The 24782-nt window shown below is 46.3% G+C and overlaps 2 protein-coding genes across 12 annotated transcripts in view; one reads left to right on the top strand and one right to left on the bottom strand.

Moving 5' to 3' along the window:
• The first annotated feature begins 281 nt into the window (after positions 1–281).
• Positions 282–3191, top strand: LOC105700566 (T-complex protein 1 subunit zeta). Its single transcript, XM_012426527.2, has 7 exons — positions 282–765; positions 1097–1688; positions 1777–2112; positions 2178–2243; positions 2376–2598; positions 2705–2873; positions 2961–3191. Exons 1-7 carry the CDS (start codon positions 629–631, stop codon positions 3031–3033), a joined length of 1596 nt encoding a protein of 531 aa, XP_012281950.1. The 5' UTR covers positions 282–628; the 3' UTR covers positions 3034–3191.
• A 157-nt stretch (positions 3192–3348) lies between these two features.
• Positions 3349–24782, bottom strand: part of LOC105700522 — a 29862-nt gene continuing 8428 nt past the window's right edge. For 9 of the 11 annotated variants that reach the window (XM_012426453.2, XM_012426496.2, XM_012426443.2 and 6 more), the window contains 15 exons: positions 23072–23138; positions 22403–22470; positions 14272–21788; positions 13986–14095; positions 12485–13243; positions 11607–11724; positions 11407–11537; positions 11193–11336; positions 9490–10938; positions 8916–9352; positions 8600–8833; positions 7584–8516; positions 6894–7023; positions 6538–6817; positions 3349–6408 (listed from right to left, as the gene is read on the bottom strand). In XM_012426453.2, the coding sequence (XP_012281876.1) occupies positions 4682–6408; positions 6538–6817; positions 6894–7023; positions 7584–8516; positions 8600–8833; positions 8916–9352; positions 9490–10938; positions 11193–11336; positions 11407–11537; positions 11607–11724; positions 12485–13243; positions 13986–14095; positions 14272–21788; positions 22403–22470; positions 23072–23138 (14104 nt within the window). In that variant the 3' untranslated portion in view covers positions 3349–4681. The remainder of the gene's footprint in view (positions 6409–6537; positions 6818–6893; positions 7024–7583; positions 8517–8599; positions 8834–8915; positions 9353–9489; positions 10939–11192; positions 11337–11406; positions 11538–11606; positions 11725–12484; positions 13244–13985; positions 14096–14271; positions 21789–22402; positions 22471–23071; positions 23139–24782) is intronic. The other 2 variants (XM_023433802.1, XM_012426513.2) reach the window with 2 other exon arrangements.

The raw sequence follows: 24782 nt of genomic DNA on the forward strand, positions 1-24782 counted from the left end.
TAAAAGTCGTATACGAAATCGTCAATTTCCCATGCGAAAGTTAATCGTATGAACTCGAGATTTAATTACTCACTGTAATGAATTTATGGGGGGTGTTATGTTAAGAATTAGGGTTAAATTGAAGAACGTTCGAACGCTCTTTATGAATTCCTTGCAGTAGATAATTCAACACAGGAGAACGAGTTCCACTTTCGCCGCCATGTTTACCCGCGTTACTGCAAAACCGAGAAAAGTAATCGTTTTTAGTAGTAATCAGCTTTTCTTGGCAATTAAGGTTAACAATATTCTTTTGTATCATTGTCTTACAAAAAAATATGTAGTTTAGTGTTGACGACACCTCTTTATCGTTACATTTGGCTTTGTATTGTATGGAAAATAATGTAAAATGAATGTGGAACTTGGTGTATCGAGGGCCGAACAAAATGGCTGTTTTCAGCCATGAGTCTATGAAATTCGTACCTTGGTGTGTCCCCACTCTTTTGTTACACCTTATACGTTTGCTTGCACTCACGGATTCTTTTCTGATCGAAAGTTTTTCACTCAAGAAGGCCGTGGCGTTGCTCGCACCGACTCGTGTTGATACGTTTCCTTTAATTCAATTAGCCGGATTGTCAGAAGTAGCGAGAAAATGGCAGCGATCAGCCTGTTAAACCCGAAAGCCGAATTCGCGAGATCTGCTCAGGCTTTGGCAATTAACATTTCTGCGGCGAAAGGCATTCAAGACGTCATGAGAACGAACTTGGGCCCCAAGGGAACCATGAAGATGTAAGTCGCATGCGACATTCAGATTTTTGGCTTCCCCTAATCTTGCAGCAAAAGCTAGCCATGAATATCTGCCGCCTCGCTAAATATAATAAAATCCCATATACAATATTACATCGATGAGTCGTTTGGGAATACTGGAGCGAAGTGACCATGCTTCCAATGTGCTTTCCTTATAAGGCCATATTCTCCAGGCGTTCATTAAAGCTTTTAATACAATATAAATGCCTCGTAATGTTCATCGTATTTTAAAAAATAATTTGCATTGGGCGTTTTGCAATTTATACCGTAAATGCTTAATGCAGTTTTTATATCGAGTGTTAATTATTTATAGGTTGGTTTCTGGAGCAGGTGACATTAAAATCACTAAGGATGGTAATGTTCTGCTTCACGAAATGCAGATTCAACATCCTACTGCCTCGCTCATTGCCAGAGCTTCCACTGCTCAAGACGATATAACTGGAGATGGCACGACTAGTACGGTTTTAGTTATCGGAGAACTTCTTAAACAAGCAGAATTATATATAAGCGAGGGTCTTCATCCTAGAGTGCTCACCGAAGGATTCGAACTAGCCAGGGCTGTTACTATCGAAGTTTTGGAGTCTTTGAAAATTGCTATCGAACCTACTAAGGAGAATTTATTGGACGTTGCTAAAACGTCCCTTAAAACAAAGATTCATCACTCTATTGCCGACAAACTGACCGATATTTGCGTCGATGCTGTATTAGCAATTAAACAGGGCGATAAGCCGGTCGACTTACATATGGTTGAGTTAATGGAAATGCAGCACAGAACCGCTGCTGATACTACTCTAGTTCGTGGTATTGTAATGGATCATGGATCGAGGCACCCTGACATGCCTAAGAAAGTCGAAAATGCTTACATTCTTACTTGTAACGTCAGCTTGGAATATGAAAAGAGTGAGGTATATAGATTTATTTTTTATGTCCGGTACTGTATAACTTAAAATCCCTTTAAAGAGATATTTTATTACATCATATATCTTTTTATAGGTTAACAGTGGATTCTTTTACAAAACTGCCGAAGAGCGAGAAAGACTCGTATCGGCTGAACGTGAGTTTATTGACAACCGTGTGAAGAAGATTATTGCCTTAAAGAAAAAATTGTGCGATGGTACAAACAAGTCCTTTGTTGTAATAAATCAAAAGGGTATCGACCCGCCTTCTTTGGATTTGTTTGCAAAGGAAAATATTGTGGCCCTTCGTCGTGCCAAACGTAGGAACATGGAGCGCTTAGCACTTGCCTGTGGTGGTACTGCGATGAACTCTGTAGATGATCTGAAAGAAGAGAATTTAGGATGGGCTGGTCTTGTATATGAACATGTACTGGTGAGTAATTATTCTTACAAAAAATATTTATACATTGAACAAATTTTATGAAACAATATTTCTAGGGAGAAACCAAGTACACCTTTGTTGAAGAATGTAAGAAACCCACGTCTGTGACAATTCTTCTAAAGGTACGTAATATGATGATATCTTGATCAAATTGATAATCAAATTTTTTTGGACATTTCGTTAATAACTTAAGATTTTTATCGTATCTTTATTATCTCTACCATACATGTACCATATTGTTTTTATTATTAAAGGGTCCGAATAAGTACACATTGATTCAACTGAAGGATGCGATTCGGGATGGATTGAGAGCTATTAAAAATGCCATTGACGATCGCGCTCTCATTCCCGGTGCTGGGGCCTTTGAAGTATTTGCTCATCGTCGTCTTCAAAACTATAAGGAAGAAGTTAAAGGGAAACAGCGTCTTGGAGTTCAAGCATATGCCGAAGCTTTGCTGGTTATTCCAAAAACGCTTGGTACGTATGCAACCGTATTCGATATTTCACAGATAATTCCTCGTTTAGTTACTAGTATAAAATTTAATTTTAATTTATATAATACTAAAAGATTTATAAATTTCAGCTGTTAACAGTGGCTTCGATGCCCAAGATAGTATCGTGAAACTGTTGGAAGAAAGTAAACTGTTGGATGAGCCAGTAGGACTGGATCTTTCGACTGGCGAAGCCCTCAAACCTAAGGATGCTGGAATTTATGATAATTACATAGTTAAAAAGCAAATTATCGATTCATGGTAAGTCATCGATGTTCTTCCCTGTATAATTTTGGTTAAATGCATGGTTAACTCTAGATTATTAATTTCCTGTTCATTTTTTTTCAGCACCGTCATTGCCAGCAATCTTCTGCTTGTAGACGAGATAATGAGAGCAGGAATGTCCTCCTTGAAAGGCTAATGTTCCGAGTACTCGGCTACCAAATAATTTAAGGACAATTGCAAATGGCCCAGCGACTAATTATATTCTTTACACGTTTTGCATATTTTCCTGCAATCAAGTATGTTGCACGGTTTAACTTGTAATTGTACGCTTGATATTAAAACATAAAAATTAAGGCCTCAGAATTTCATTGAGTATTCGTAACCAATCGCATCGATTTTTACTTCGAATTCTAAATACTATTTTTAGCCTCGCTACCTATTAACCTCTTTTGTACTTTTTCGACTACTTTGAAATAAAAGTATCCTAAATCGAATAATTTGAATCTACGAGTTTATAAAAATCAAAAATATTTATTTCCAGTGGTATGTTACAAAGTATGTACAGGTCTTGACTACGGCTAAGTTTCATTTAAATTATGTAGGACACTCATGTCAGTCTTGTCTTTTCGAGCCAGAAACTTACTCCTCTCGCTCTCCTCTCGCACTAAACTAAATAACTAAATACTTAAGTAGAAACGAAAGCTAGGTTAGGTGTATCTTGTCACCGAATGTCAACCAAGGGCCAAACAACCCGAGGGAACCAAAGTAGTCAATTTATTAGTAACGCTGCGAAACACATGGCTCAGTTCAACTTCTTTTGAGTGTCAAAAGACTCGACTTACTTGCGAATCTTGTATTCGGTACACACTGTACATATCACATATAAATACAAACGCGGGTGATAAACCGCGTCCTCATGAATGCAGTCCTAAGCCTCGGAGGCCACTTCGTAAAAACGAACTAATTGACCTAACCTCAAAAAAAAAAAAAGAAAAAACGGAAAAGACTTCAAGCATATAATACAGGATGAACATTCTACGTTAAAAGTGTGTACGAGGAGTCGAGCACTCAAACAGAAGATTCGCTGTCCAGCTTTGAAACAATAAATTAACTAGCTTGCCCTATACGATAAAAGAAAATTGTAATCCGAGAGAAACAGGACTACAATTTACTGGACCTTCCCTTCGGAAAGATCGTAATGCGCAGGTAAAACTTTATCGTTCCGATAACAATAAGTGCAGTTTCACGTGCTGGTGCTTTGGAAATAAACGGGTCAATGTCGACGTTGCTTCTACAACGAAGTGATTACTATTAAGCAGATAAAAGAAGACAGAAAAAAAAAGAAAGAAATTGTAATGCCAACTGAAACACTGTTAAAGCGACGGCTCACAAATTTTTGGTACTGGTTAATGATTCATTGAAGCATTGCGCGTCTATACATGCCTGTTAATTAAGAACATGTCCGAGTACATCATTATCAGTTCACGTAATCATAAAACAAATTGGAAATGTTCCGAGCTTTGTCGATATTTCAAGTGATTGGCCGTTGTCCAGGAACCCGTTAATAATTTCGGTTTCTACAAAATATGCAATCAGTCCTTCATTCCCTCCTAATCGTTTCAAATTGAGCTCACTTTCCCGGGTTTCCAGTTGGCACTCCTGCCGCGCTTAGCGTCGACCAATCAGCGGCCGCGTGACGTCATTCGACAGAGCGCTGATTGGCCAGCGCCGAGGGTGGGAAAAATGTCGCCAACCGAAAGTCTATCACCTCGAGACTAAACCCTATTAATTGATACGATCCTCATACACTTCTTTCTGGCGGCCGACCTTCCGGCAAGTAAATGCTATTTCCTATTGGCAGCTGCCGCAAGAGGGCGCGTCAGTTTGCAGTCCTTTAGCATAACCCTGGGATTGATGTTGATGAGCTGCGCCAGGGTGGTGCAGTTCACTTTCATCTGATGTCCCCCGACCACCATGTACGTGCTCAAGACGGACAAGTCAACCGGAGTCCTGGGGACCCGGTAATACGAAACTTGAGGAGATTTGCTCGGGTCACCCCCGGCATCCCTGCAGCCCTCCAGGGCGAACGTGATCCCCGGCGGGTACCTCGGCAAAGGGTTGGTCGACTTCCTGGCGACCGCCTTGAATTTCGTAGGCGAGGGCATCAATCCTACCGACGACCTGGCCGTAGACTTCCTGGCCACGGAGCCCTTCTTAGGACTCGCCCTCTCCACCTTCACCTCCACGTTATTGTAAGACACCCTCGCCATCATGTTCTCGACGAGTTCCTCGTAATTCGTTATACTCTCGATTTTCTGTTCCATGCCAGGATGGGCCTCGGCATTATGCGTGGTAACCAGGTTCGGCAAAGCAAAGGCCTTGTCGCAGTGCTTGCACTTGAAGAGGTCTATGTGCCTAGCCACGTGTTTCTTCATGTTCCCCGGAGAGGTCGTCGCATAAGGACACTCCGGACAAACGATCTCCCTGACGTCTTCACTTCTTCTTTTAACTTTCAGGGCTAGATGGGAGTGGAACATGTTGTGGTGGTGCTTGGCCTTCGCCTCGGACTCGCAGAGTTCGTTGCACCAGTCGCAGACCCAGCCGTCCTGCACGGGCTCTTCAGGGTCTACGAAGTCCGGAGGGAGGTCCTTGTGCTTCTGCTTCATGTGAGCCCTCAGGGTCTGCCTGGTCGCTGTCTTCGGACAGTAGGCGCACTTGAGCACCTTCTGCGGAGGCGGCACGGCCACGTAGATCTCCCTGTACCTGAAGAAGAGTTTACCTTTGGGTGCGCTTCCAGATGCACTGCTGGGCTTGGAGTCCTTGTGCGCCATGGTCCAGTGAGACTTGACCGTGTCCACGGAGGGGCTCCTCATGGAGCAGTAGAAACAGCAGTACATCAGCTTCTGCTTCGCCGGGGTGCTCTCGATGACTGCGACCTCCTCCTCTATCACGTCGTCGCTGTAGTCCTCTACCTTGCGGACCTTGCTCGGCGGACTCGGGGACTGCGAAGGACCCGGCTCTTCCTGTTTCACCCCCGAGTGGCTGGTCGCAAAGTGCTCCAGGACCTCCGCTTTCGTCCCTCCCACGAAGACGCACAGAGAGCACTTGATCCCCGTCTCCGAGGAGTGCGACCTCATGTGGATCTTCAGACCGGAAACCGTCAAGGCCACGAAGTCGCAGACCGTACACGTCATGTCGACCTCGGACTTGACGATCTCCTCCGCTTGTTTCTCGACTTTCTCCAGGCTGACCTTACGCTTTCGTTTTTTAGAACCCGATTTCGAGCTCCGAGGACACGTCAGGCCGTATTCCTTCTCCCAGAACTCATCCGTTAACTCAGGACCTCCCGCGTCCGGATTGGGGATCACCTTCTCTAGCTGGCCAGGATGTTTCGTGTGGATGTGTTGCCGCATCATCGGCTCGGAGTTGGTGCTTCTATCGCAATATGGACAGAGGAACCCTAGACGTTTCAAGTGGTTCACCTTGACGTGCAGCTTGAAACCTCGCCAGCTCGAGATCCGCACGTTGCAGTGCTTGCATGGAGGCGGCATGTCGACGTCCTTCGGAGGAACTGCAATTTTTTATTAACAAACATTTAAATCAGTCCCTGGCGATTTACCCGCTGGGCAGAAGGTCTCTTCCCCATGAAAATTGGGATGAGACACCGATAAGAATTTTTTCTTTATCAAACCTTACGCACCTATTATCGGTTTTTTCTCAATTTTAATGATGGAAAGGTTTTCCTTCGTGTCCTCGACGTCGTCCTGGACGTCGTCGTCGTCGATTTCCACTATCGCGCTCTTGCTGTCCGCATTGCTGATGGAACCCGTCTCGATGGTGTTATCAGTGTCTGTCGAGATTTCCGATTTCTGGGGCGATTGCAACTCTTTCGAGGACTCGCGCTCGGTTTCGATGTTCGGGGTCTCGTTCCTGCCGGTCCCTCGCATCTGGTTGAACTGCTTCCTCAGCAGGCTGGAGACCTAATGAAGGCACGTACGATTTTTAAACATGTGTATGGACAATTGGGGTTCAATTGAATTTTCATTAGGCACGCACCCAATCCTCGATGTCCATTTTCACAGGAAGCGACTCGAACTCGGGGCTGTTCTCGGAATGGTGCTTCACGAAATGTTTCTTCAAAGTGGTCCCATTCGTCGCCAAGAATCCGCATCCTTTGCACTTCCACCTGAACATTGAAGGGAGAATTTAGTAATCGAGACTGTTTAATCCCCTTTTAAAAATAACATTCATAATCCTGTTCAAGGTGGCGTCAGAGATCAATTTTTTTTTTATTTGTTCATAAATATTTTCTACATAGTAAGAAATGAAATTTCATGTGTTTCAGGACCTTCCTTATACCCTTTGTAAAGTTTGAGATCAAGTAGGGCGAAAAGTTTCATGAACGATTGACCCCTGGTGCCCCTTTGACATCCTCTTAAGGAAAAAAAAAAAAAGAGAGAGAGAGGTGCGTAATTTTAATTGTTTTCAAAAAATTTATAACAAAAATGTGAATGAAACTTTGAAAGATAAATGTTAAAATAAGCTGGATATATATATATATCAATAATGAAATATTCGATCTTTCACCGACGTATTTGGTATCTGTTGACATTCACCGGTGAAAGTCGACATTCTCCAATTTCGGTAATTCACGGTAACATATATATATATATAATTTCCAGGAAGAAAAAATGATCATACTCAGAAATGAAATTAAAGGTATTCGTAGCAAGGTGCACAGCTCACCTGGCGTACATCAGCTCCTTGTATAAATGGTCCTTCATGTCGTTCTTAGACTTAACTTTATACTGATTGCAGATCGTACAGACAAAGGAGTTCCCATCGGGTTTACCATAGGGACCGAAGACGCCGATATCGGAGTCGCTGAGTTCATTAAAATCATCGGAAGCAACGCTTTCGGTGACATCGCTGCTAGAGAAGGAGACGTCGAGGGACTGAGTCCTCTTCGAGGAAGTGTCCTTACTCTGCCGAGTCGGCCGAGTCTCCTTGGTCGATTTCTCCTCCTCCTCTGTCTTCTTCTCGGTGGACAAAGATCGTTTCTGAACATCCTCCGATTTATTCCCATCGAGAGAGCTAGCTTTACCAGCCCTGACTTTTGCCGGTTTCCCGGAGCCGGGGTCGGCGTCGCTCTTCCGTTTCCCCGATTTAATCGGGGTGTCCGAGCTGGCGACTTCGTCTTCCTCTTCGAGAAGTATCCCCCTGATGTGTCTTATACGAGGCATGTCTCTCCTCCAAAGGGGAGTCGTGTCGAAGGGCTCGTCCTGGGAGACTTGCTCCGGCGTATCGGTGATCTTCTTCGAGGTCCTCTTTATCTTCTGGTAGACCATCGTGTACTCGACGTTCGGCTCCTTCGGGTGCTTCCCAGTGACATGCTGCTCGAAACTGACCTTCCCGTTGGTCTTGTACGAGCACAGGGTGCATTTGTACTGAGACTTCTCGTCATGGGCCGAGGAAGCGTGGCTGATCATCTCCATCTTGTAGACGCACTTGTGCTCGCAGATGTTGCATTTCCAGTGGTTGCCGTCAGGGTCTGGCAGGTCCTCTTCGAGTTCCCCTTGAGGTGTCTGAACGTTCTCCGTGCTTTCCAATTCTCTGATCACCTTGACGAAGGGTCGCTTCTCGGGATGCTTGTCGGCCAAGTGTCTCTCCACGACGTGCCTGTTTCGGAAGTCTCAGAATTACCGAAAGCTGCGACGCTGAAGAACTATTTTAGGATACGATACCACTAAAAATAAAATTACCTGTGGTAATGATGGTGATTGCAGTGGGAACACTTGTAGAGCCTTGTATCATGCATTTTGAGATGGACTCCCATTTTGTCGATGGCTATATTCTGAGACTCTTGACCCACCGGTACTTCGGGGCAGTGAGGGCATCGGAAGAATGGCTCTTCGGAGTGCAAGGCCTTCAAGTGGTACCTCAACATCGCCTCGTCCACTGTTAAATAATTGCATTCGGCGACGCCGCAAACGTACCTGTAATAATATATGAATTACCTCATTGTTCGGTGTCAAAAAGAAAAAAGATTTCGATTTTTTAGAGAATTATTTCAGTTACCTCTTGTGTTCCGGGACGAATTTCGGCAGAGACTCGTCGTCTTCTTGATCTTTACTCGACTCCTTCGTCCTTCCACCCATTCGGCCATTTTCGTGGGAGCTGCTGGCCAGGTTGACCATTTTATCGAACATTCGCTCCCTTTTGTCCAGACAAGGCACAGGATTCACTGGACCTGATTCTGGCACGGTTTCGTCCTTGGCGTGAAGCTGAAGATGCCTGACAATGTTCGTTCTCACTTTTGTTGTGTATGGACACACTGCGCACTGCACCTCCCTGTTGTAAATTGCTTGTCGAGGAAGAGATTCGATCTCGTCAGGGCCAAAAGTAGTCTTCTCAATCTCTGCAGATTTGTCCACCTCTTTCTCGACTATGGGAACTTTTGTTGGCACCTTCGCAGTAGCTCGTTTCCTCCCCTTCCCCTTTTCGCCCGTGGTCGGCTGGAAATAAATTTAATCCTTAACTGTTTCTTCAAAAATAGTACGTTATTTCTGAGAAAAAAAAAAGATGTTACTTTGATTTTTATTTATTTATTTATAGGAATTGATAAGGAGCAGGTAAGATGCACCAGAATTACCATCGGTTGTATGATAAAGAGTCCCTCCGCAGATGGATTCTTCGGATCGGCAGGAACCAACTTGCTGTGCTTAAATTTGTGCTTGTGTCTCATATGAGAAGTGGCCTGGTACGGCAAGGTGCATCTTTTCTTGCATAAAGAACACCCAAAACGCTTCAACCCATGGACTTTCAAGTGATCGACCAAGAAACGAATCTGTAGGAACCTCTTGCTGCAGTGAATGCAGGTTAGGTTCATGCTGCCATCGGACAAGTTGCAATTCTTGATGTGAGACTTCAGCAACAAGGCAGTTGCCGCGCTAAATGTGCAATTTTTATATCCACACTTGAATAAATCTTCTCCATCCAAGCCAGTGTTTTTAATGTCTTCCAAAGTCAGAGGCTTGTCTTGCACCTTCGGAGCTTCGGTCTTACATTTCACCTCGTCTGCATCGATACTCTCGGCATTATCAGTGTCGACATTGTCAGTATTGTCAGCATTGTTAGCATTATCAGCATTGTCAGCATTGTCAGCATTGTCAGCATTGTCAGCATTACCAATATTCTCAGTATTCTCATTTTCAGTACTGCTTTCGTTTGCAGAGAGCTGCTTGTCTTCTTCGATAACATCCAAGACTTCGATCTTTGGTTCAAGCGGCTTCGCAGCCTCCTCTTTCGTCGCGACTCTCCTGATGTTCATTCTGCTAGGTGGCGCAAAGTCTTCCAAAATCTCGATATCACTGTCATAATTGTCGTCTTGAGTTTTATCACAATCGGTACTAAAGGCAGATACATTAGACCGGTCTTCGACACTCTTCAAGAAATCTGGATTATCCAGCACATTCATGTTGATAAACTCATCGCTGCAATTCAAACTTTCTGCAACTCCCAAGGGATCTACCGTATTATTCGCATCGCTGTTCACAAAGCGAAGTACCAACTCTGGTTCCTGAAGAATATTTTGATTAAGAGGTTCGCATAAACTCTTCGGGCCCTCTTTGATGACACTAACGGTGCGACTGTTGAACAAATGCTGGAACTCCGAATCGTCCTGCAGGACTTTCGTAAACGCCTGTTTTCTGGACTGAGATTTGGATTCTGTCCTCGGAGTTGAATTATCAGAAGCGGGAGAACTATTTTTCGAGTCTGAGGACCGATTTTCAGTCAAGGACGTTTCCAGTGGTTTCTCGGATGATCTCCAGCTCGGCGATGCGTGGATTTTCTCCATTGTGAATGGGTTACTCGACGAGTTGTCAATTTTTCCAGGCTTCTCCGGACTGAGAGGGAAAAACCTACCGGCTGTTAAGTCCAGGGCCACGGGAGAATCGATGTTAATTTTACTTGGGGAGTTCAGCAACTTCGGGCTTTTTTCCAGCCCTGGAACCGGCCTGATCGTTTCTGTGGAGCACTTGTAAACCTCGTCCACATTTCTCAGCATCAGCTGTTCTATCACGTCCTTGTTCTTTACCGGCTGAAAAGGAAAGTAAAAATAATTATTTTACCACGCCATTAGAATTTCTAGTGCGTTTCGTTATCCTTACATAAAAAGATCCTTAACTTTAAGGACATTACTTACTAAATGTAATCAATTATTTTTAGAGATTAATTTAAATACAAATTCTCCAGGGATTTTTATAACTCTCGAGAATTTAAAAACACATGTATTCCTGTAAACCGATTTATCAGGATCGTATCTCCGTTATTTCAGGAATTTTCAATTCTTACCCGTGGTGGAAGACACCTTTCCATGATGGTGGGCTTTTGATGGTAATGGAAGCTGCTGAGATGGAAGTGCAGCTCCGAGATGGTGTCCGACCCGTTCAGGCAATAAATGCACTGGTACTTGTAAATCCCGTGAATCTTGTAATGCTACAAAAGAATTCCAGGTAACCACTTGCCACTAGTTATACAAATGAATAAACATTGGGAATAGACAAACCGAGACAAGATTTTCAGCTTTCAGAAGAGTAGCCGGGCACAGGTGGCACTTGAAGATGGACAACATGGAGCAGTGCTTCGTCTTCAAATGACTAATAAAAGTCTCAGGTACGTAGAAGAACTTGCCACATTCTGGAAGAACACACCCACCATGAATTTACCTACTCCAAAATCCCTAGACATTGCAAACCTCGAACCTACCATGTTGGCAGACAAATGGCTGGACAAACTCTTGCTTGTTGATGACGACCGGCGGTGGGTTCTCCTTCACCATGGGATCAAGAAGAACGACAACAGACTTCCCGATATGGCTGGACAGCTGACGAGGAAGAGCACATCGATAAGTGAATAGAAGTACTTTCTTCAGGTATGGGTACATTAAGGTGAAGTGAAACACGTCGAGGAACTTGATCAACGTCGATAAAGACGATTTTTCTAAATGCCTACGTTGCCGACGTTCGTTTTTATATTGACAGCTGTGTCGAATTATATTGTGTATTGTACCAAATGGCATATTCCACCTGTCGTTTTCGTACAATAATTATGAAGAAATCGAAGTAAAACTCCATAAATCCTCTGGATTCATGCCTTCTGGGCCCTAATTGACTGCGGAGGGACCCCCTGCGCCATCTGTGATTTCCAGGTCAATTAAATTTTCACTCCGAGACCTCGTATTACCATCATTTTAGCAAAGAAGCGCATACAACACTTTTTTTGCCTTTATCTCGTTCAAATTCGAGTTTATCGATTACCAGAGTGTTCTAAATTGTTGTAAAATTGTCCTGACCCTTTCGATTCTCATATCAGAGCCTTCGATAATTGTATATTGATCAAAATATGAGAGCTCGACGCCATTTTGGTTCTGGTCTGGGCTGAGTTAAAAAATCTTGTTAAAAAATCCAAATTTTGAATGTGTCAGGACAATTCTTAGATGATCAGGAGTGATGTGTCAAAGTTTTGGACAGTTTGGCCTAATACCCTTAAAAAAGTGTTGTATTCGAATCGACTGATTTGAAGGATGTTTCACTTCACCTTAAATCCTAGATAGAGAATCGTCATCCAAGGTACGTGGAGGCTACCTGGTGTATCTCGATGTAGGACTCTACAAGGCCCCTGTAGAAGCAGTAGCTGCATTGGAACCGACAATAGACATGTTTCTCGTCAAAATGTTGCTTGAACTGTGTCCAATCGGCCAGTACGGTGTAGCAATAGGGACAAGTCCTGTAGTCGTTGCTGGGCACGGCTCGCTTTTCACTAATGGACTTTTCATGTTCCAGGTAATGCGAATGGAACATCTCTACCGAGCTGGTGGTGAAGCTGCAGGAGCGAGCCATGCACTTGTACAGGTGTCGCAGCTTCTCCTGGGTCAGCATCAAGCTCAAGGTCTCAGGGGTCTTCAGCTTCATCGCCATCATCTGGCCAGCGTGCTCCTTGTGCTTTAGGATACTCCCAGCTCGCACGACTTTCACTATTTTGTAATTAAGCTTTGGCGTGGTAACGTTCTCTACGTTGTAGGCGGTCGCCTGGCTAGAGGAACTGGCATTCTTACTTGGAGACACAGGAAACGAGAGACTGTTGGGATCTACGTGGACGGTCACATTCGGCTTCCCTGAAATGGAGACGAACCCACCAGAGAGGCTTCCTGCGGGTGGCGGGACAGGGATCAGCTTGAGTCCTTCGGGAAACTGCTGGTTCATTGACTGGACCGTTCCTGAAAGGGTCACCACCTGGGCAGGTCTGATGGGTCTCTTCAGAATGATGGGGCCGGTCTTCAACAGAGACAACCGCTGCTGGCCCTTCGCCGGAGAAGTCTCCGTCAAGGGTCGCACGTTCTTAACCTGTGGACCAAGAACTTGAAGAGGACCCTGCGGAAGTCGCACTGTTCTACCTTCTTACTTCTAACAAGGAAACATTCCCAAGTGTCCGCCTCCGATCTTATTGAGTTTCATATATGTTGAAGAACACAAAAATCTAAGAGACACGTGTTTTTTTATATCTGCAATGGTCCACATTTAAGGGGTGAAAGAACCCCCCAAAGTTTAGCGAAAAATCGGTTTTTTAAATATTTTTCGTAGGAGCAGTGGAGGGATTTCGACGAAACTTTGCATAAACGTATTCTGTATAAGGACGGTGACAACACAATATTGTTCAGCAATGTTGCACCCCCTCAAGGGGGTGAACTACCCTTCAGGTGACATTTTTTTGTAATATCCATTAAACAAGCACTCCTACTTAAGTTCCACTTACGCGATGTGATTGCTCGCAAAAAATTAAGAAATTCGTGTTTTTTGCTTTTTGCCAATAAACGTTTAAACATCGGTTGTCGAAAAGTTTCGTCAAAATCCCTCCACTGCTCCTACGAAAAATATTTAAAAAACCGATTTTTCGCTAAACTTTGGGGGGTTGTTTCACCCCTTAAATGTGGACCATTGCAGATATAAAAAAACACGTGTCTCTTAGATTTTTGTGTTCTTCAACATATATGAAACTCAATAAGATAGGAGGCGGTCACTTGGGAATGTTTCCTTGTAAGTCGGCGTTGAAGGCAAATGTATAAGTATTAATGATGAATTCACTTACAGAACTCTCACTGGTGGCGTTGTCGGATGCGAGACTCATGACGCTCTCGATCTTCAGGAAGGAACAGTCGTCGTCATCTTCTTTCGACTCTGAAGGGTTCCCACTAGGCGCTTCAAGGAAAGGAACACGGCTTTACATTTCGGACTCAATCAAGAAGCTCTAGGAAGCGACGAGCTGAATGTGGAGAACGAGAGAGTACCTTCTCAGAAACCACAAAAGTAGTTTCTTCAAGGTCTCTCATGTGTTTGTTCAACTTAAGGACTAGGGAAAATAATTTGGTGCTCACCAGTACTTGAAGAAGAGGTGCTCTCCTGGCCGTCGTTCGCAGGTCCAGGAATGGACAGCTTGTCTCCACTTAGTCTTCTAGGTCTGATGATGAAATTCTTGGGCTTGTCATCTTGTTTGGCAGATTGAGTTCCTTGTTTAGCTTCTGTCTGATTTTCAGACTTCGGGAGCTGAGCATCGGACGCTTCAGCGGGTTTCTGCTCGAAGAAGCGCTTGATGCTGGAAATGGGGACGACGTTGGGAGGCTTAGGAATGACTTTCGTCGCAGGAATTTGCCCTCCATTTTCCTGACCAGGAGTCAAGATAGCATCATCCTCGGCAGCAGTTTGGGGCAACGTCTTCCCCTGAAGTTGTGCAGCCAGCCTCTGAATAGTCGTCATCATGAGACCTTTGGAAGACCCATTGATGTCCGACGTTTCCTTCAGCAAGCTATTCACATCAGTCTGCATTTCCTCGTGGTCAGTGTCCGAGGAATCCGAGTCATAAGGTAAATTACCCTGCACGTTGTTCTCGTTATCGCTGGTTTCCACGTCGCTCACGTAGGTCTTGAGGGGTTCCCCGACAGTGGTCAGTGGGTCTTTTAGCTTGCCTTCAGCTTTGACCTCGTCAAGGCTGGGCGCATCATTGTTATTCTGCTCACCACCCTCTACAGGAGCCCTTAATCCCACTTTTGCTTCAGGTGCAGGCTCCGATCGAGCATCGTCATCGGTCTTCAACTGTGTTCCCGAACTTGAAGCACCAGTTTCGCCAAGGGCAAGATCTGCAGGAGTCGCCAACGCATCTGAAGTAGCCGCTGAAGGGTTTGTCGAAGTCTCCTCGCGATCCAGATCAGTACCCATGATGTCCTTCAGCTTGTCCGTGATGGACAGCCCCTTCCTGGGTGAGTCCTTGTTCACCTTGATGCCGATGTTTTCAGCAATCTCCTGCATCCTCTTCATGCGCTCCATCTGGATCTCCACCTCTTTGTTCTCCAGCTCAGGTGGACACACGAAGGCACTCAGGTTCCCAGCAAGCGTGGATTGTTCCGGAGTGTCTTCCTTAGGTACCACATCTTCAGCAGATGCCAAAGACGCCTCTGCATCGTTAACATTATCCGGAAGGGGCATGGTATCCGAGTCTTCATCCGCCACATCCGGTGCCGATAGGACGAACCTCGGCTCCTCCACGTCGTTCGACGCTTCCAGTGCATCCTCTACTGGAGAAGCAAACTCATCAACATGGGATTCCTCTTTCGGAGTTTCCACGTCCATCGACACACAGGCAGGTTTCTCTTCGGTTTGCACATCTAAAGGTACCGCATCATTTGGCAATTGTGTCTCATCTTTTATATCAGTTTCGCAGACCCCAGCAGCCGTGACGGACTCTAGGTTCCCAGGTAACTGGGAACCATCGTCAACTTCTTGTGCCGATTTCCGAGCAACGTCTTCAGGTACGCTGAAAGGTTCATCTCGGGCACTGGGACCATCCACCATGTCGTTGGACATGTTGATCTTGATGATCTCCGTCCCTAAGGCGTCCGTGTGCCACTCTTCAACGTGTCTCTCCAGGTTCTGCCTCTTCAGCTGGACAAAATTGCAGAGCGAACAGATATACCCGTAAATCCGACTATCCTCCGGCACCTTCTCCTCGATAATAGCGCCGGAAATGCTCTCAGCGAGAGTCTTTCGACACACCTTGTAGTAGTGGGTCCTCATGGAGGACTTCGCCACGGTTTGATAAGGACAACCAGCGCACTTAAATCTGTACTCACCGGTGTGTGTCGTGCAGTGCTCGTAGAAGGCTTCCATCGCCATGTTGCACACACCTTCGGTTCTCAGGTGACAAAACTTGCACCTAAACTTATATGTGTCTTGTCGAGGCTCCGTAGGGCTATGCTCGAAGTCTTGCTCTTTAGCTTCGCTGATAGCCCTTTCCGCTTCAGGGACCGGAAGCCTCGATATAGACACTTCTTTATCAGGATGGTTTAGCTTATAGTGATGCACTATGTTCTTCCCATAGAAGAAGCAGTGCAGACATTTGTACCTTTCTTGCCCGACCCAGGTGTAGCTCACCAGCTGATCGGCGTTCATCACTGCCGGAAGACTCCTCTTCGTCACCATGTCTTCATCCTTCACCATGGTCAGCTCAATCACGTCTTCAGGGTCTGTACAACTCACTTCTGGAGGTTCCTGCTTCTCGCATTTCGGGGGAATTGGGATTTCGGGAACTTCAGGGATCTCTTCGGCTTCGCACTTGGTCTGCACTGTTAGTGGGATCCCTGAAGAGGGTGTAACATCTTCCACTTCTTCCTTGGTTCTCACATTCGTTATACAGATTCCTGGTAGCTCCACCGGCTCTTCAGCCTCGTGCTTGGTTCTCACCTGTGTGATCTGGATTCCCGATTGGGTCTCTTCAGCTTCCTGCTCGGTGGTCACTTCCACTTTCGGAACTCCTCTGCTTGGAACGTCGACCTCGCGCTTGGGCACTACGTGTGTTATTTTAACGTCTTCACCATCAGAAACTTCAATCTTTATCTTATCTTCTGTTATTGCGATTCCTGTACCCTGTTTGTCCTTGGTGGATACATCATTGACCTCCTTCTCTGCTTTCAGAGTGTTCGGGGTATTTGGTGGAGCTTCAAGGTCCAGAGAGCCATCCCCGGGAGCGTCGTCATCGAGAATAGTGATCAGCTCTGCACTGAAGGACGCGTTAACTCTGGGAAGTGGCTTCTCTTCAGTAGTGATGGTCTCGTCTTTCGTCACGATTTCGCTGTCCAGGTACCCAGGTCTCTTTATGGTGGACTTGTCGACCCCCAGGAACCCATTATTCGGGATTTCGAAGGGCTTGACATCTCCATTGCCGACTGCTCCGCCACTTGCTGAAGAGTCTGCCTGTGTTGTAGGATTTGCCTCGGCCACGTTCGCGGGAGAAGCTGCGGAAGGACCTTTCTTCCTTTTCCTCTTGGAGACTATGCCCAGCTGCCAGTTGCTCTTCTTCTTCTTCTTCCTCTGATTCGGCTTTTTCGTGGTCTCGCCCGCCCCCAACGCGTCCTCCACCTCTTGATCAACCTCGGCGTCACTGGGCTTGTCGATATCCTGCTCGTTCTGTCTGTCCAGGTCCAACAGGATGTTCGTCAACATGTCTTCATTAGCGGTTCTGTGCGACTTTGCTACACTTCTATTGGTCTTCCTGCCCGATGCCGAAATATTGCTGCTGGTCATTGAGATGTCGGAAGTCATGCTTCCCTCATCAGTGAAGGAAGCGTTCTCTCCAGTCTTGTCTTCAGCATTGAGAGCAGAAGTCTTCCTCTTCGGGGTTTGTTTGCGTTTGGCGGCGGCTCGAGGTTTCCTCTTAGGTGCCCCAAAGGAACCCGGTTCAGCTTGTTCTTCATGGTGAAGAGATATGTCGACAGCCGCCGTCAATTCCGATACGTCGATGCCGAAGCTCTCGTCAGAGGAACTGTCGAACATCGGCCTTGAAGAGTCCCCACCCAAATTCGGGTTCTCCAATGACGTCTTTCCCTCTTTGGACGCAGTCTTACGAGTAACGCGTTTGTTCTTCTGTAGAGAAGCGGCTTCTTCAGCGGTCCCTGAAGGAGGCAACTTCTCAGCGGTCAGAGGAACATGGAACATGGATCTGGCCTCTTCGAGTTCACTATCAGAGCTGTCCACGATGCTCCTGGAGAGCAGCTTCGCGGATCGTTTCTTGCTTCTTCTGGTGCCCCTGGACTTCAGACCAGCCTCTTCGGTATCCGATTTCGTCTTCGACTTCTTCTTGGAAAGCGAAGTGGACTCGTCCAGGCTGGACTCTTCGGCATCCTCGACTTGGTTCTGCGTAGGTGCTCCAAGAAGATTCGAATTGTCCAGGTTCGACTGACCCTCCTTCGCAGCCCTGCACATGCGACGACCAGTTGCAGTGACCACATCCTCGCAGATGAACATCTCCCTAATGTCTTCCTGCAACATCTCCAGAGAGTTCCTTCTTTTAGGTTTCTTCTTGCCCAAGGACTTGGCATCTTCCCTATTCTCCACGGATCCATCCAGGTCCTTCTGCTTGTCCGCCCTGGAGGTCCTTCCCTTCCTCTTCTCTTCAGCCTCATCTTCTGAATCTTCCACCGCGTCGCCATCTTGCTTCCTCCGCGGCTTCGCCTTCTTCTTTTTCTTCCCAGCTTCCTCATTCGCATTCTTCTCACTTGCAACGTCTTCGTTCCCGACGTCTTTGGAGCCGTCCAAAGCCTTGGATTTCCTCTCTCTAGGTTCATCGCTCTTATCTTTGGCCCCTTTCTTTGTTTGACCTTCTTCATCGCCTGCGTTCAACATGTTCAGTCTCTCCGCCAGGCACTCTTCCTCCGAGCTATCGGACACTATGACCCGCCTCTTCTTCTTGGCCGCAGTTTTCTTCAGCTCCTCCTCAGCACTGCTCTCAGATTCAGCGTTCATGAGCTTCTTCATCTCATTCTTCTTCGCGTTCATCAGGATCTTCTGAAGAAGCTGTGCGTCTTCCAGCCCGAGGGACTTCTTCACCAGTGCGTCGACGATCTCCTGCAGCTCGTCCTTCTTCAGCATATCCAAGCTTCTCCTGGCGCGAGCAGAGGCGTCTTCAGCATCATCCTTGGTAGCTCCCTTATTCTTCTCCTCAGGATTCCAGCTCTCGGCTGGCTGAGGATCGTCCAATGGGCATTCGTCATCCCAGTTTTCAGCCGGTTTGTTGGAGTCATTCCAAGAGTCGACCTGAACATCCTCAGCCCAATTCTGAGCAGGAGCACCAGGAGCCCAATTTTCTGCAGCAGGTTCGTCATCCCAATTTTCATTCCCCCCGCCAGAATTCCAGGACTCCTGATTCGCATCCCAGTTGTCATCAACCGAGTCAAGAGTCGGCTTCGGGGGTGAAGCCTGTTTCTTCAGCTTCGGTATCTTGAACTTTTGCAGGCCATAGCCCTGGCCCGTCTTCGCTTTGGTATCGACAACGCCATACAAGCTCTCCAACGGGGAATGCATCACCTCCTTGGAAGAAGGATCAGCACTAGCTCCCTGTTTGCTGCTGGTTCCAGGAACAGGGTTCCTCTTCTTCTTCACCTCTACCGGCTTGCTCTTCGGCTTTTCCTTGCTCTTTTGCGGCGGCACCGCAGGCCTCTTGTACTCCTTTTGCTCGACGACGCGTTTCTTGGGGTTCCTATCAACGGAGGACTGTATAGGGACCTTGATGATCGAGGGACCATGGGCAGGTACCTCCACAGGTTTCATTGGTAGCGGGGTCTGATTGGCCTTGGCAAGTCTAGGGTCCCTGCTAGCACTAGCAGTGACATCAGGACGAGTCCTAGGGTCTCTTCCAGAAAGAATCCTAGGGTCCTTTACGGGATTCCCATCTCTGGGTCTGTCGCTAAAGAACTTACGGCCCCAGACGATGGGAGCCTCGGAGTTCTGGTACCCACTGGACGCTGCAGGCCCAGAAGCGGGTGGACCTGCAGGTACAGGGAACGAATTGTCAGATCCCCCGTGGGGGGAGGAATCCCAGGACTCGCCGTTCTGGGCGAAGTCGGTGTTGGGTCTCTCGCAGTTCCATCCCGGATGTTGGTACCCCATATACGTGGGTTGGCCGACCGGGTAGGCTGGGGCCGCCATCATGGGTTGCATGTTCATGTCCCCTTGCATATTGGGGTTCGCCATGGACCCGACGACCTGGGTGTGAGCACCGGGGTACGTCACGTTCATAGGCATAGAGACTGACTGCACGGTGCTCATCCCATGGGGGTCCACGGGCATCGCATTGGACACCGGCGCCATGTTCCACATATCCTGATGCATGGGCATAGCCATCGGATAGGGACCCGGCATGCCTGGTGCCAGAACGGGTTGGGGGGCGGTAACGTTACCCCCATAGCCAACAGGCATCCAATGGGGGTTGCAGTAGTCAGCGGCCACGGTGTTGGGCTGGGGTATGGTTCTGAGATCGGGAGGTGGTCTGGGATCTGAAGGCACTCTGGGTGGTTCCGTCGGCAGAGGCGGTTGAATGGAAGGCCTCGACTCCGGTGGAAGTGGAGGCGCCGGTGGAGCTTCACCAGGCATGGGGGGCTGGTGATTGGGCAGTCTAGAGTCGCCATAGTACTCCGGGGAAGCAGAGCCGTCGCTCGTCTCCCCTGGCAGCGGCCACTTCATGTAAGACTGTGCAACGCTTTTGTCTATCGTGAAACTCAAGCCAGAGGTATCGTCCGATAACCGCGACAGCGTCTCGGACCCTGCGTTCTTATCGGATTCGACTTCTTGAAGGTGCCTGGAAAGTCGATCGTAGTAATCGGCATACCGGGGCTCGGATGGTCGCGGGGAGGGCGGACGGTTCCTGGGGTCCGATGACTTATCGCTAGACTTATCCGTAGACTTATCGCTAGACTTATGCTTAATCTTAATCTGATGCTTCTTTAGGTCTTTCTTGACCTTAACGAGCTCCTCGCCCAGGGTGCCCCTCTTCGGCTTGCTGTCGCCCTTGGCGTCGCCGTCGTCGTTCAGCAGCTCCTCGAGGTCCTCCATGGAGAGCGGAGGGACGGTCAGTACTGCGGGGGGCGACAGCAGCAGCGGCGCCGTGGTCTTCGGGGAGGTCTTCTTCGAGGTGGAGCTTCGCTCCTCCTTCGGCGACACTTTCTTCGGCCTGGGGAAGAGAATCTCCGGGTCGGGGGATTTAAGCCGCGCCTCTTGGACGTTCACCGGTGACTCCGGCCTGGAGTCCAAGTCCATCAGGTCCAGCTCCACGCCGCTGAGCCTGTTCTTCTCCAGCACCGACGTCAGCCTCCTGGAGCCCCCTAAGGATGGCACCGGAACTGTCGGCACGTGCGGCTCTAGTGGAACCCCGTGACCTCTCCTCTCGGGGTCCCTCCTCTTCGGCAAGTTGTTGCCCACCAGTTTCGCTGCAGTGGCCACATCCGGCCCAGTGGTCAGGACCGAGTGCCAGGGCTCCGTCCGCTGCTTCCTGTGGTTGTAGCGCTCCGAGTTCTCCAGGATATTCCAGTCGTTCGCGTCTTGCTCGTCCCTGTCCTGGTATTTTCTGGGCTCCCTGACGCCGTTCAGCGGTATGTACATCGGGATGGGTCGAGGGGACGGCACTCGCTTTCCATTTGGCGACCCTGGAGGACTGTCCCAACACTCCGGGCTCGGCGACCTCTTCTTCGCTACCGCCGGTTCCTTGTACCTATCCTTTCGCTTCACCTCGTTGCGGCCTTCGTACGACTTCGTGCTATCTCGCTTCTCTAGGCGGCTCTTTCGTTTCTCCTTTCGCTCACTGTTTCGCTCGCTGTCTCGCTCGAACGTGGTGGCGCTGTCTACCACCTCGCCCGTACTGAGCCGCATCTGCCTCTCGAAGAGGATGTCGAAGTCGCTTCTAGCCTCGAAATCCTCGCATCTTTCGGTCGGTATTATCACTGGCCTCAGAAGCGAGGAGCAATCGGGACTAGCAGGAGGACTCGGACTTGCGGGTGTTAACTCCATTATTTCTTCCTGAAATCTACACTCCCAGAATTGCGTGGGGTCGATCAGATCGACGTCGTCGGAACTGCAACAGAAACGCATCTCCCGCCATTAGTCGTCCTAGCCTAGACCTCGATACGGAGTTGAAACAAATGATAGCGAATAATCATATGCAACGCTTCGCCGAATAAAAAGTGTATCCGTAAACCTCGGGACTATTTAATTAAATTAAATTAATTAAATGAAATAATGAAAAGAAAAAATATCAGCCATGCCTCGGATAATATAAAGTGCTGTTAATGTTTATAATAGACTAAGGGGCTCTACACTGAGAAAGAAAAAAAAATTTGAACATGAAACAATTGAAAATTGAAACAAATGATAGCGAATAATCATATGCAACGCTCCGCCGAATAAAAAGTGTACCCGTAAACCTCGGGACTGAATGAAATAATGAAAAGAAAAAATATCAGCCATGCCTCGGAAAATATAAAGTGCTGTTAATATTTATAATAGACTAAGGGGCTCTACACCGAGAAAGAAAAAAAATTTATTTAACTCAAACTCGAATAAATCGGAGGCAACACTTATTAGGGTAGACTTCTTGGCATTAATGAAATAGCTCGATGAGGTTCTTTCTTTCTCAGTGCAAGTTATGATTTATCTTATTCCTAAAACTAAGTGTAATGTAGTTCTCACTCGGAATCTGCAGAGCCGGAGACATTCTTCTTGACCGAGGAATTCGATCCGGATAAGTTTACCTGAAACTTGTGTCGAATTAGGGAAATTAAATATTAGCCACAAGACGTGCAGAAATACTGGAATAATAAGCGGGAAATGATAAGTTAAGTTGAAAGAAAAAAAATAGGCTCGAAAAGAGAGAAGGATATCGGAAATGTGTCTCAAGCAAGCTACGCTTACATTTGGTGCCACCTTCGCGTCTACTTTAATCAGTGCAGATAAAAGATTAAAAGTAAATAAATCAAGAGCAACTATCAGTGGATACATACGAGTAATAATAAACACTCAATGCGTAATCTACGAGAAAGCACAAGATGTTAACGTCAGCACTGTAATAACATTACAACAAAATTCTCGCCAGTTCGCTACGAATGAACTAACAAGACATTTTTTCTTTTTCTCCAAATAATTTCATTCGACGGTTAAACATCTCGATTGGTTTTTCGAAACTGTGAAAGCCGAAAATTTTCGTGCGACGGTCTCGGGATTAAAAGATTTAGAAAAACGCCATTTATGGGTACCAATGATTTCGGAAAACGAAAGACAATTTCGCGGTATCTTTTTTTTTTTTTTTTCAAAATGTCGATAAACCATTGACATTGTGCAAGCAAACTTGTGGGTATCTACCTGTTCTACTTTTTTATGCAGATTCTGGAGGACATCTTCGCACCTCAGCAAGGTCTCATACTTCAACCTGTTCCGTTAAATAACAAAACGATTTTTCTTTGTTTAATATACAAGACTCCAGAGAATTGCCTAAGCTTTTTGAAAGTTCATGAAAAAAAGAAAAAGAAATGCCAAGAAAAATAAAATCAACAAAATAATCCAACATCTTTCAACTGGTAATTTAACTTTTAACGAAACGTCATCGAGGTAAATTATTAATGGCAATGTTGGAATTTTTAGACAGGAGCGAAACGATCTGCAGAGTCGCAACATCACGGTACAATTTTGCGGATGTTAATTGATATCAGAAAACCTTTACATAATTATCTTGATAAACCGTTTGCTCTTGCCCTGTGCACCCTTCTAATGAAACAACGACTCTAATGATATTTCCGTACTTGCTGACATTACATCGATTAAGTGCGTACCAAGCGGACACATTAATACGCCATGCATTGCAAATAAAAAAAAAAAAAATACATATAAGGCACGATTGAACATAAAGTGCAACAATCTAACGATTAAAAAGTGCGATCAAGTGCAGAACAAATTGTGGGCCTAAGTAAGGTTACCAGATTCCTGTATTTGCATTTCTTCTTTCGTAGGAAAATTAAGGAAATGTTTAATCATTCGACACACGTATCATACAATCAGATTTATCAAGGAGAAGAAATATATTTGATATTTTTCCTTTAATCCGGGTAATTTATATATATAAAAAAAAAGAAAAGAAAAGATGCAGTTCCAGCACCCATAGGCCCATAAGATGAGGTAATCAAATTTAACCATGCGCAACAGTAAAGGTTAACAAACAGGTAAATAGGAATTGTTGCAACAGAAGACGTAACCATAAACTAGTCTGCACGGCATAGGGAGAGATTTTTTCAGCTGCACTTGTAAACCCCGTAAGAATAATCGGAGAGAACGCATCCCTTGCAGGCGCCATTTTGTAAAAAGCCGTAAAAGCGTCACTCATGGATTCATCGACACCTTTTACCTCAACCAGGAGTTCCAATGAATACATTTCACTAGCCATTCAAAAGGAAGAGATATACCAAGACATCCGACATGAATTTTCAGGCGCAACAACCATATCTCAGTATTTAATGTCAAGAAGAGCGACAAAGGAAAAAGTAATCCCCCGAGAGATTGGCTGAACAACCACATCAAAGATGTACTTTCCACGTGTTTTTTTGCTCTTTATAAACAGTGCACAGGGCATGGCGAGAGAGCCAAACATTTTCTCTATTTCCTCTCAACGAGTAATACGTCCGATCTTTTGAGTATCCGAGACTTGCGATCTCTGCAAATTTAGGTAACCATGCTCCGAAGTCGACCGAAGAATAATGACTTATGGTTGATTAATGTAACTTACGGTAATGATTAATAACCATTAAGGCGATATGAAAGTGGCGTGAAAGAGGTCCCCTTTGTGAAACTTATCCCCAAGCAGGGTGTACCGAATCGTTTCAAACTTGACAATATGAACATAGAGGCCACAAGGAAGGTCCCGCCGCCCATAGAATGCCAATTATTAAAAAATCTGTTCCTTGATATTTTCAATAATTTTTTTCACAAAAAATGAAATATCCCGAGTGCCAGGGCCTTCCTTCAATCCTCCAAATTAACGTTGTAGAGTTTGAAACGATTCGGTACACCCAGTCCTGAGAAA

Source organism: Orussus abietinus, unplaced genomic scaffold (genome assembly GCF_000612105.2).
Source record: "Orussus abietinus isolate OABI.00-Male unplaced genomic scaffold, Oabi_2.0 scaffold29, whole genome shotgun sequence".
NCBI lineage: Eukaryota > Metazoa > Arthropoda > Insecta > Hymenoptera > Orussidae > Orussus > Orussus abietinus.